Source organism: Heliangelus exortis, chromosome 7 (assembly GCF_036169615.1).
Source record: "Heliangelus exortis chromosome 7, bHelExo1.hap1, whole genome shotgun sequence".
Taxonomy (NCBI): domain Eukaryota; kingdom Metazoa; phylum Chordata; class Aves; order Apodiformes; family Trochilidae; genus Heliangelus; species Heliangelus exortis.
Genome location: NC_092428.1, coordinates 5,199,324 through 5,211,499, shown reverse-complemented (window position 1 = coordinate 5,211,499; position 12,176 = coordinate 5,199,324). Strand labels below are relative to the sequence as shown.

The 12,176-nt window shown below is 42.6% G+C and overlaps 1 protein-coding gene across 2 annotated transcripts in view; it reads right to left on the bottom strand.

The window, feature by feature from the left end:
- Positions 1-388: 388 nt before the first annotated feature.
- The window catches only part of STN1 (STN1 subunit of CST complex), a 46,486-nt gene continuing 34,698 nt past the window's right edge, over positions 389-12,176 (bottom strand). For both annotated transcript variants that reach the window (XM_071748339.1, XM_071748340.1), the window contains exons 9-10: positions 12,075-12,147; positions 389-4,686 (exon numbers count right to left, since the gene is read on the bottom strand). In XM_071748339.1, coding sequence (XP_071604440.1) covers positions 4,529-4,686; positions 12,075-12,147 — 231 coding nt within the window. In that variant the 3' untranslated portion in view covers positions 389-4,528. The remainder of the gene's footprint in view (positions 4,687-12,074; positions 12,148-12,176) is intronic.

Genomic DNA, 12,176 nt, shown 5'->3' with positions numbered 1-12,176 from the left:
GCAGGAGGGCTGGAGACTGTGCTGAAAGATGTCAATAAAGAGCATAGCACTGCACTGACAGGAAGTTTCAAAATTCAGGTTGCCCATGGGATCTGAACTTGCTCCCCTCCCATTTAGAGCTAAGTATAAAGATACAAATCTTTGCTAGGCACATCTTTTCCCCACAGGATCAGCTTACACCCAAAGTAAACCAAACTGCATTTCTCTGACAAGCAGATATTCAGTACTTTGTCTCATAATGCTCCATGTGGCTCCATGCCTTACTGGCTACTCACTGATAGATTCTGATTCTGAATAATGAATCAGCACCTATTTCTATTTGTGGTGTTCATCACTGGAACATGCAAGCGCGGGCAGCTCCATAAAAGTAACAGCTTTCAGTCATGTAGCCAATCTTTATATTTTTCATTTATTACTTTGAAAGAAAAGCATCATTTCCCAGGTAGCTTGTTCAAAACACATACCCTCATGGGTACAAATTTACAGTCCAAAGGTTTGAGAACAAGAACGCTCAGAATTCATTTATCTAGATTTCTATTTTTAAGACATCATTTAAGAAGTCGTAAGAGGATTCCAGAAAAAATATTTCATACAAATAAATCCAGGAAGACCATCATTGCCTCATAGGACCTGGAGAGCAAAAAGACAAGACAGGCAAAGCAATCAATATGCATGCAAAGAGAGGCAGAGAAAAAGCTATTAGCAAAAGTGGGGCTTGGATGAGAACTAAATCCCACTCCAGCATCTATCCATTCATCTACTCCCAGAGTTGCTCTCTAACAGCTCCCAGCAGTAGATCTCAAAAACTTTTAATGACTAACGGTAGGAAAAAGTGAGGCTTATGCCCTACACAGGAAGCTGTATTACCCCTAGTTTACCAAAGAAGGAAATGGAGGCATGAAGCAGCCTCATATCTCTTCTCTCACCTAAGCAGACGGTGGGGGCTGAAGGCAGAGTTGTTCCTCTACCAGAAAAGCAATCACCTTATATTTTGGTAGAAAAGAATATTAAGATTCTCTGATAATTTTTATTTGCAAGCTCTGCATTTCTATGGAGACAAGCCACTTTAAGGTACCATAAAAATGCTGATAGCTTTCTAAAACTCCATTTCACTTATCCGCCTTTTACTGTCATAACTGTTTCTATGGAAACTGGAACTGGCCATGAAGTAGTCCTACAATGTGAATTTTCAGTCATCAGTTTTACAGTAAAACAAAAAAGTACAACCTTCAAAGCCCTTTAATAAACCAGTAATAATTGTGTTGTCTAATGAGTTTGAATTAAATGTTTGAATTAAACAAAATGAAACAGTGTACTTTCACTGAATGTTCACACAATATTTTGTGGGTGTGGTGTAAGTCTAAAAATTTTAACAGAGCACATGATATGACTCTCTTGGTTAAGGATATGATCTTTAAACAGAGAGACAGTTTACTAGCTGTAAAAGCCCCAGTGTGTTTAGTTAGACTTACATAAAGGTGACTTATACCAATACGGGTATGTCTAGACTCCTGTCACAGAAGCATACTGTAGAGATACTGAGTAAATGGGTAAATCACCCTGCAGTGAGCTCTGTGCTCCCCCAGCTAGCTGGGGTACTTGTGTGCAGGCACATGCATACAGTATTCCCTGTAGGTACAGGAGAGGGAATGCACTCAACCAAAGTGTCAGTGTGTGTTGGGTGGCTACGGTGGAAAAACTAAAGCACGCGAGCTTAAGGCACAACTATTCTGTAGAATCTCCTCCATTAATTTTACTATAACATTTCACTCTTGTAAAAACTGTAGGCTCCCTTATGTTCATCATCCACATTTCTCTGACTTAAGTGAGAAAGATCCCTTTTTGCTGTTCTTGGGAAGCTATCTTCAACAGAATGCACCCTTAACCACAATAGTCCAGCATCACCAGCAAGGACCAGCTTAAAACCTTTCAAGGACCGGTTCTTTCCAGGCTCACTTCCCTGTCTTTCCTGAGATTAACTCTTTCCACCTTATCTCCAACCCTTCACAGTTGATCAGAGCTTTTAAATTGCAACAACAAAGGCAGAACTGAGAGGGAAGATACTTCGTGTCTGCAACAGCCTCCAATGCATAGAAAATAGGCAGCCAGGGGTTTTAGGCAAACTTTATACACAGAAACACACCTAAATCACCTAAAACACATCAGATGCTATGTGTGTGACTATTGAAGCACCACAGGACAAAGACGTAATCCTGCTTTGGTATGAATTTATTTTAAAGAGACCCTGAAGAGCAATACCATATTCAGACTATCTTTTCTTCCATGATCCAGCTGAGCTCTTCCCAAAACTCATCCAGCCCACACACTTGGCTAACACCCTCAGGAGAACCAGAATCTTTCGCTCTTCTAACCTAGGAGATCACCTTTCCCCACTGAGCTAGCAGTGTTATTTTAACCCTTTCCCAGCAAAATCAGATTCTGCTAATATAGGACTTTAAGAAAATTGCCAAATCAGTTTCTTTAAATTAGATGCCACGCTTTTCCATATGGTCCAAGACACCACATACTTTCCTTCACAATATACTCAGATTCATGGCAAGTATGTGACTTAACGATATGCTTGATTATGGGTATCTCATGGAATGAGTCTGAATTTAGGAATCACTATTCCAAACTCCAACTCCCACAGACAGCCTTTGTTTTTAAGTATCACTTCAAACTTATTAGTAAACAGAACAAAGATCTGAGAAGCACGTCATCCCTGTGGCCAACCAGAATTTAAATTTGCAATTCCCCTTACTACTGCTCCACTCAGAATGTGAACTTTCCCTGCTTTCCAGAGATGTTCATTGTATGGGGGGAAGACCTCTACAAATCTTTCTTAAGCTTCTTCTCTTTTATTTCCTTCTGCACAGGTATATCCTTTCAGCACATGTTCAAGCCCATAAGTTTTGACTAGAAGGGACTCAACTCAAAACAGAGCAGCAATGCTAGGAGTGGGGCAGCCTGCAGCAAAACCAAATATTGAGCCCTTCAGCAAGTAGGGAATTTACAGCAAAAGAATGATTCATACATAGTTTTCCACTATGAACAAACACACCATCTCTTTAAGGCGAGAGTTTTCCACAGGCCTCTGAATGTGAATGCCAAATAATCTGTCATGCTTTTCTCTTAGCCTATATCTCACTGCAGCCAGGGCATGGAATGAGGCATATAATATAACAACAAGCCAGAGACCTGGCACACATGGGGCTACTCACTGGCTTTCCTCATGCATATGGTTTATTTTTCCCTGCTATGTCAATCCTTATAGGGCTTTACCACTACATCTACCTCCTGGGAGTCTGCTATTTCAACTGTTACAGAGAAGGTGCAGAAGAAAGAGGATGGATACATTCAGTCCTTCCTCCTCCTTTCAAGTTAAAGGTCTCACATCCCCACCATTTATTAAACAGATTAATTAAACAGGCAAGCCCCTGAAGCATCAAGGATAAATACTAAGGATAAATACTGAACAGCTCTGGACTTGTGAACTGTCACACGGAAGAGTTCTGCTTATTCCAGATCAAATGTCTTGCATGGAAACCTTTTTTAGGTCAATGTGATTTCAGAAATGTCTTCTGTTCCTCTGCAAGCACAAATATAGACACTATTTTTCCCAAAAGGTGGAAACAGAAGACAAAAGGCAACGGAGAGCATGGAGATTACAGCTGGTCTTGCTGGCTTTTACATTTTCTTTTTCAAAGTATCTGATACATAATTCACCATTTGTAATCTGGGTGAACAGCAAAACAGTGGCTGGTTTTGAGAATCCTGATCCGAACAGAACTCCCAACAACATGCATCAGTAGCACACACAGTAGCCAAGGGAATCCAGACATGCTTGACAAACAGTGGACAAGAATGCAGGATGGGAAAGGATGCAGGACCCTGTTCCTGCTCAGAGAAAGGTGAGGATTGATTCAGTGGTGGGAAAGCTGTGCACACTGAGAAATGCACATCAACACAGGCATGGGTAAACCAACATGGATAGGAAGGACAAGCAAATCTTTTGTTTTCTTGCATGTCCTTTCTCTAGCTGTTGTAAAATATACATAAAAAGAAAGATCCACAGCCATTACCATACAGAGAGATCACAAAATCAGTCTTCAAGACAGAAAATAAAGAGTCCTGATGAGACTACTGCAGCAAACAGTGCTCTTTAGCAGTGACTTTTCTTTAGGACTCACTGGATGTAAATGTGTGGACAGCCATGTCACAGCTTACTGCAGGGAAAGAGCCCAGCTTCTTTTCAAGCTCTTCTGCTGTATTAAGATGTTCAGAATCAGATTGATACAACTTTCACTAGGAACAGCAAAGACATCACCAAGAATATTATAGGTATTTAGACATTATTATAGGTATTTTCTCTGGAACTGGACAAAACCAGCATTTTGAGAATCAGAATGCTTTCCTCCCGCCCCCCATATTGATCACACCAGATAATAGCAGCTTTTCAGGATCACTCAACTTCTTTTGCCTCCTTAATCCTGAACAGATCAGAATTAATGTATCTTATATTCTCTTTTTAAAAAACCATGTAATATCCTTCCATAGTGCTGACAACATCACTGTTACTCTCCAGCAGTTCCAAGACACGGTGCATCACCTCTTCAGCCAGTGAGGGGTTGTAGCTCTGCCGAACACAGCTCAGGACATGAAGGAAATGGCAGCCTTTTTCAGCATCTGCAAAAGAAAAAGGAAAATGCAGCCAAGCATGGAGGGGAGAGTTCAGTCTAACTGCCTTTTTTAAACTACTAACTACCAGATTAGTCATGAAAAAACATAGCTATTATTGAGGAAGAATGCCCTAGGTACTGAAGCAGAGATGCATGTATTCAGATGGAAGAATCACAGAATCTTTCAGGTTGGAAAAGACCCTTGGGATCATCAAGTCTAACCATCATCCCTACTCTACAAAATTCTCCCCTAAACCATATCTTCCCCAACACCACATCTAAACAACCCTTAAACACATCTAGGGATGGTGACCCAACCACCTCCCTGGGAAGCCTATTCCAGTGTCTGATCACTCTTTCTGTGAAATTTTTTTTCCTAATATCCAGTCTAAACCTATCCTGCTGCAGCTTGAAGCCATTCCCTCGTTCTGTTGCTAATTACCTGTGAGAACAGACCAGCACCAACCTCTCTACAATGTTCTTTCCAGGTAGTTACAGAGAGCCATGAGGTCTCCCCTCAGCCTCCTCTTCCTCAAGCTAAACAGTCCTAGGTCCTTCAATTGTTCTTCATGACATTTGTTCTCCAGGCCCTTCACCAGCTTTGTTGCCCTTCTCTGCACTTGTTCCAGCACCTGAACAGACTCATTCCATGCCTTCAGATCTCCAGTTATCAACTGTTCCCACTGACTTTTCTGGGATGTGTCCAGGTTGTAATACTAGTAATGAAGGTGAAAGATAATCAGTCTTGTAAACTCTAATATAAAGGGCTCATTCAGTACAACCTGACAAAGAAGTTAATAGCTTAAGGGTACGTTCAACTGTCCATCTATGAAAGCCAATCCAGTTTCTCCAAGTACAGAAAAAACCAAATTAAAATCCTTCTGGTCATACTCGACTGCAAAAACGTCTAAACAGAAGGTCGTGGTCAGGACCTATATCTCCTTGCGCAATGCTGGCATCTTGTGGAAAAACTGCTACAGTGCAACTTTCATGCACCCAGCAATCCCATCCCCACGCTTAACACCACTCAGACAATAGTAAGAACCACAATATTTCAGTAACAGATTTTAAGAGGAATAAACCTTAAAAATATACACGAGAACATCAATGTAAAAAAAAAATCCATTTCCTAGAGGAATTTCTAGCATCAAAGACAAAGGTCCTTAATGGCTGCAGTATTGTAAACTTACCCTCTACTGTAAGCCCAAACCTAAGAGGGATGGCATCCCAAGGAGGAGGCTCAAAGTTAATGATCTTCAAAAAGATAAAGTGAGAAACAGCTTCCAGATAAACCTTCAAGCCAGACTTTTAGATCATCCCATAGATCCCTCTCCTGAAGCGCTTTGGCAACACATTAAAAATAGCATCCTGCAGTCCTCTGAAGAATCCCTAGGGTTCTCTTCAATGAAAAACAAAGATTGGTTTGATGAAAACAACAAAGAGAATTGTTGAAAAGGAAGAGAACCACTCACCAAGCACACCTTGCTCAGCCATCTTGCCATGTAAGAAAAGCAGCCTTTTGGCTTGCATGCAGTAAGCTCCAACAGAAACTTCAAGACATCCAGAACAAGTGGTGGATCAACCTAGCAGAAAAGACTGAACTCTGTGCAGTTACAGGTGACCACAGAGGGCTCTATGAAGTGCTGAAAGCAGAGTATGAATCCACGCACCAGGTCCAAAGCCCTCTACTCAGTGCAGACAGATAAAACCTCCATCCTGAACTGATGGTCTGAACATTTTCAGACTCTATTCAGCACCAGCTGTGGAGTCCAAGGCTCAGCAATTCAGCACATTACACAACAACTGCTGAAAACCAAATTGGACATCGCCCCTCCTTTGGAGAGACTCTTAAGGCCATACAGCAACTGAAAACTGGCAAGGCAGCTGGGGTTGATGGTATCCCATCTGAAGTATGGAAGCATGGAGGCCAAGCACTCCATGCTAAATTTCATGAGCTCCTTATGAGTTGTTTGGAATAAGGTGTAATCCCACCAGATCCCTGTAATGCAGTCATCATCACCTTGTACAAGAAAGGAGAAAAGTCAAACTGCTTCAGCTACCGAGGTATAACCCTGCTCTCCATTGCTGGAAAAATCCTTGCAAGAATACTTTTGAACAGATTAGTACCTGCTATAGCAGAGGAAGTTCTACCTGAAAGCTTTTGACACTGTGAGTAGAAAGGGCCTGTGGCAATTCATGGCATTAGGATGTCCCCCCAGGTTCCTCAAAATGATCATCCTGCTACATGAGGATCACCGGGGCCAAGGTAGATATGGAGATGCACTCTCTGAATCATTCCCAATAATCAATGGTGTGAAACAAGGCTGCGTTCTGGCACCCACTCTATTCACAATCTTCTTCAGCACGATGCTCCAAAGGGCCACAGCAGACCTTGATGAAGAAAATGGCATTTACATCCAATATGGTATGGATGGGAGCCTATTCAACCTAAGGCATCTGAAGGCCCACACCAAGACCCTGTATCACCATGTCCCAGAATTGTTTTTTGCTGATATTGCTGCCCTCATTGCTCTGCAGAACACAACATCCTGCTTGTGGATCTGCAGATCTTTCTAGGCTGGAAGTCAACTTGAAGAAGACAGAAGTTCTCTACCAGCCTGCACCACAGGAAGACTTCCATCATCCCCACATCACCATAGGTGAATCAGAGCTTAAGACAGTCCAGCAGTTCAGCTATCTGGGATGCATTATTTTCTTGGATGCCAAGATGGACAAAGAGATAGGCAACAGATTAGCAAACGCATACAGAGCATTAGGAAGACTTCTTGAAAGAGTATGGAGCAATAAACACCTGAAGAACAGTACAAAGATTGGTGTCTACAGTCATTGTACTGTCTACTCTTTTATATGGGTCTGACTCATGGGTCATCTACTGCTACCACCTGCAAACTCCTTGAACGCTTCCATCATGGAAGTGTTCCATCAACAACCCTAAACATCCCCTGGACTGACTGTGTGACCAATGTTCCTGTCCTTGAACAGGCAGGGGTCACCAGTATTGAGGCCATGATACTGAGGAGGCAGCTGTGCTGGGCAGGGCACATCTCCAGGATGGAGGATCACCTCCTCCCTAAGATTGTGCTCTATGGTTAACTTGCCACCAGCTGCCAGAAGAGAGGAGCCCCACAGAGGAGCTGCAAGGACTCCCTGAAACAATCCCTCAGCTTTGGCCATATTGACTGCCATCAGTGCCCTACTCTGGCCTCCAGCTGGGAGACATGGAGACACCATCCATAACACTGCTACCTCCTTTAAGAATCAGTCTCAAGGAGAAAAGACAGCACAGAAAGAGCCGTGCCTTGGCTGTCCCCTCACAGGAGACTCTGCTGTGCCTTTTGCAACCACACTGCCTGTCCTGCATTGGCCTTTTCAGCCATCAGCACGCTTGCATCAAGCATGGGGAGAGCCCTTCTGAAATCTTCATTCGTGAAGCCAAGCCATGAGATTGCACACAACTACTCCATGCCTGGTGGAGTGATCATCTGAAGATCAGCTGTCCCACTCAGCATTTCCCAACAGACCTAGCAAACCATTAATCATCAGTGCTGCAGGCTCCCAGACTCCCCAGGTATTGAAATCTGTTGTGTTCTTTCTCCTCCATGGCTAACAATGGAAAACTAGCAAAAATAAGACAAAATTGGCACAAATTGCTTTCCTCCTCCTTAGCTCACATGATGCAAAGTTTCACAAAGTCCCTGAAAAGTTTCCCTGGGCAGGGAGATCCCTGTATTTTTTTGTTGCTGCCTTTGTATTTATTTTTTCTGATCTGTAGTCCAGAGACTGCTAAGCCCCAAAACTGCCTTAGAAGCAGCTGAGAAGTCACTGGTGGATAGGAGGCAGCATTGAGTACTGGTACATAAAACAGTTCAGCCCAGGCTGTGACTCAAAGATACTTCCTTAGAAGTCAGTGATCCATCGTGTGATGAAAGACCTTTGTGGCTGGTAAGACCTTTGTGGCCAAAAATACATCCATCACCCTAGGACAGATAAGTACAGAAAACAGAAAAATGCCCCTGCCTGATCATAGTGACTGTTGCTGCAAACAAAGTGGGGAGCTGCATTTTTCATTAGTCATAGGTTTGTCATAAGAAGGTTGAGGTGCCCATCCCTGATCTGCAGTAACTTAGCTTAAGTCTCAGAGAATTAGATTAGTGACTCAAGTGTTACTCAACAGCACAATACATATCTTCCTCCTAGATGCTAGTAAAAAATGACATTTTGGGGTACCTGAAGGTGTGTACAGTCACTAAGTAACCCAGAAACAATCCTAGTCTATAACTCAAATTTGAGGGAATATACTCCTTGCAGTGGAGTGATGTTGTGCCTCTTCCATTGACATAGTGGGTTCCAGCATTGGTCCCCCAGATGAGGTAACCCAGACTGGGATAAACTGTCTTGCCTGGTGATCAGTATCAGAGAGGACAGAGTTATAGAACAAGAGTTATAGAGCTACTAAGATGATTAAAGAGCTACTAAGATGATTAAGGGAGTGGAGCATCTCCCTTATGAGGAAAGGCTGAGGGAGCTGGGTCTCTTTAGTTTGGAGAAAAGGAGACTGAGGGGTGACCTCATCAATGTTTTCAAATATGTAAGGGGTGAGTGTCAGGGAGATGGAGCTAGGCTTTTCTCTATGGTGACCAGTGATAGGACAAGGGGTAATGGGTGTAAGTTGGAGCATAGGAGGTTCAAGTTGAATATCAGAAAGAATTTTTTTACTGTAAGGGTGACAGAGCCCTGGAACAGGCTGCCCAGGGGGGTTGTGGAGTCTCCTTCGCTGGAGACATTCAAAACCCGCCTGGACACGTTCCTAGGGGATGTACTCTAGGGGGCCCTGCTCTGGCAGGGGGGTTGGACTAGATGATCTTTCGAGGTCCCTTCCAACCCCTAGGATTCTATGATTCTATGATTCTATGATAGAACAACTACCACTTGCCCATTGTGGACAATTAAGAAGAAGTGAATTTTGAGATATTAAAACTCACTTCATGAGGTTCTTGGCTTTTTCCTCTCTACTATTACCCTAAAATCAGAGCAAATGCACCAAAAAACCCAACAAACAAACCACCAAACCCAAAAAACAAAACAAATCAAGACTAAGTCTATAATTCTGCAGTTTAGTCTGGACTCAAAATATACCGTCATCCTTTTCTGGCTTTCTTAATGCCTGTAGATAGAGATGTTTCTGTGTGACCTGCCCTAGGTGATCCTGTTTTGGAAAGGGGGTTGGACTTGACCTCCAGAGGTCCCTCCCAGCCCCTACCATTCCAGGATTCTATGATTGTGGCCTCACATGAGGGCATTCAAGATCAGGCTGTTTAGAATTAAAATTGGAGCCAAGGACTAGGATTGTCACATAGGCATATTACAGACCAGGGTTTGTAGAGTTCTGACTGGGCATGCTGAGTTTTTTGTTGTCTGTATAATAGTTCCAGGCAGCAGTGTTAAGCCTGAGAATGTGTTACAGCTGACGCAGTGGGGTGAGGCATTGCCTTGAAAACTGGCAAAGTAACTCACTGGGGAGAAGGGTTCGATTTATCATAAACAAGTCTTCGTGTCATGGAGTAATACCACTCTTGAAGAAAAACGGGTAGGAAGTTCTTGCAACAAACAAGCAAAAGCCCTTGAGGTATTACCATGTTATTTTCTCACTACAAGCCTGCTCACTAGCCAGGGCCAAGGGGGTGGCTCCGACTGCCGTCCCACCAGCAGAGGGGGTCCGACGGCTACAGTGAGCTCTGCGCTCTTGCATCATTCAGTGACAAAATATCCGCAGCACCCCGATGGCTTTGATTGAAGCTTCTTGGCTTTCCTTGTCAAAATCTTCTATTACCAGTGACCAGGACATGGAAACTGCCATTCCAAAAACTAGCAGTGAAAGAGACACTGATCTACTCTTTACAACAGTAAACTAAGTAGGTGGAAAGCTTCAAGGAAAACAAGAGGGGCCGTAAAGCAGTTGCTATTTTTAACCTGCTTGGTATTGAAATCCTGGCTTTGAGAACTCAAGACTCTTCAAAGTCTTTTCTGTGATGGATCTAGGAGCTTCTTTCTTCCACTGACTCCTCCTGACTGAGAAAAAGAACCTCCCAGCCTCTCGAGATGCAGAGTACTATACCAATGTGATAATACACAAGAGGGGAGTTAGATCCTAGGTAGGCAATCAGTGCCCTGTGTCAACTGTATACAGGATCTGGCTTTTAAAATGGGATGATTATTAAAAAAAAAAAAAAAAAAAAGGATTTCTAGGAGAACTAGCTGATGCATGAAACAGGCAGAGGACTGATATTGGGCTTTTACAAGAGGAAATGTTTGTATTTCTTAACTCATTACAAGACAGTGTGGTATGGTGGCTTGTTGCACTGAAACAACCTCAAGTAAATGAACCTATCTTCACCTGCATGCCCAGTAACATCTACTCCCTCCATCTCCCAGAGGTACACAACTTTTATCTACAACTAAAAATTTGGTCTACAATTGTACGACTGCTTGAGGTAGCCAGCTGAAAACTCAAAAGAGAATACTTCACTTAGTTTTTTGGGTTTTTTTTTAGTGCAGGATATAACCATCATGTATCAGGTCCTACAAGCACTATTGTAGTTATGATAGTAAAAATGTGTGATTTATTATATGCTTTATGTTCTAGTCAGTCATCTATTCTATAGTGCATTCTACCCAACAAATAGCAGCACTCCAGCACCAAGTGATCCCTTCTGATACATCCTGCCCAATTAATTGAAAGAAACTCTGTAGCAATGTACCTCTTTAATTAGCAGACATTAAAGTCAAGCACAAGCTATCACTATGGCAATAAGACACAATAGGCTTGAGAGACAGGGATAACTCAGAAGCCACACAAGGTACATTATTTGAAAAGAAGTTGACTTTATTAGATGGCTGCACTCAAAATCTACAGAGATACCCTACTGACTTAAGTAAGTTTTATTGTTGACTTAGTAGAGGCCTGTATTTCAACTTTCACACTTCTGTGTCAACTTCCCTGTAGAAACTGTACTAGCAAGATTTGCTACTTACCTAGAGTGCAAAGCAACAGCTGGTAGGTGCTGACCTAACTGCATTGATTTGGTTCCTCCCAAAATCTAAGTATCCTCAAATATACAGATCCAAGATAATGGCTGCTCATTTCAGATCTGAGAGATTTGCTTCTGGCTGGGCACACCTGCTCTTTCTCTCTCCATACTCACAGGAAGCTGCTCTTTCACTCCCACTTTTAGCTGTACTAGTTAACTACACCAGCAAATTTGCTCTGAGTTCACAGGTAAGGACAAGAAGCATATCCAATCCAGCAGCAGGAGAAGGTATTGTCATCAATATATCACACCAGCTTATCAGAGCCCTGATCACACTGCTACTTACGCCTGGGTTTTCGACAGTCTTCTTTAATCACATCAAGGGTCACTTTAAGCAGCTCCTTATCATGGTCAGTTACCTAGAGAAAACAGAAGAAACTGGCAATTT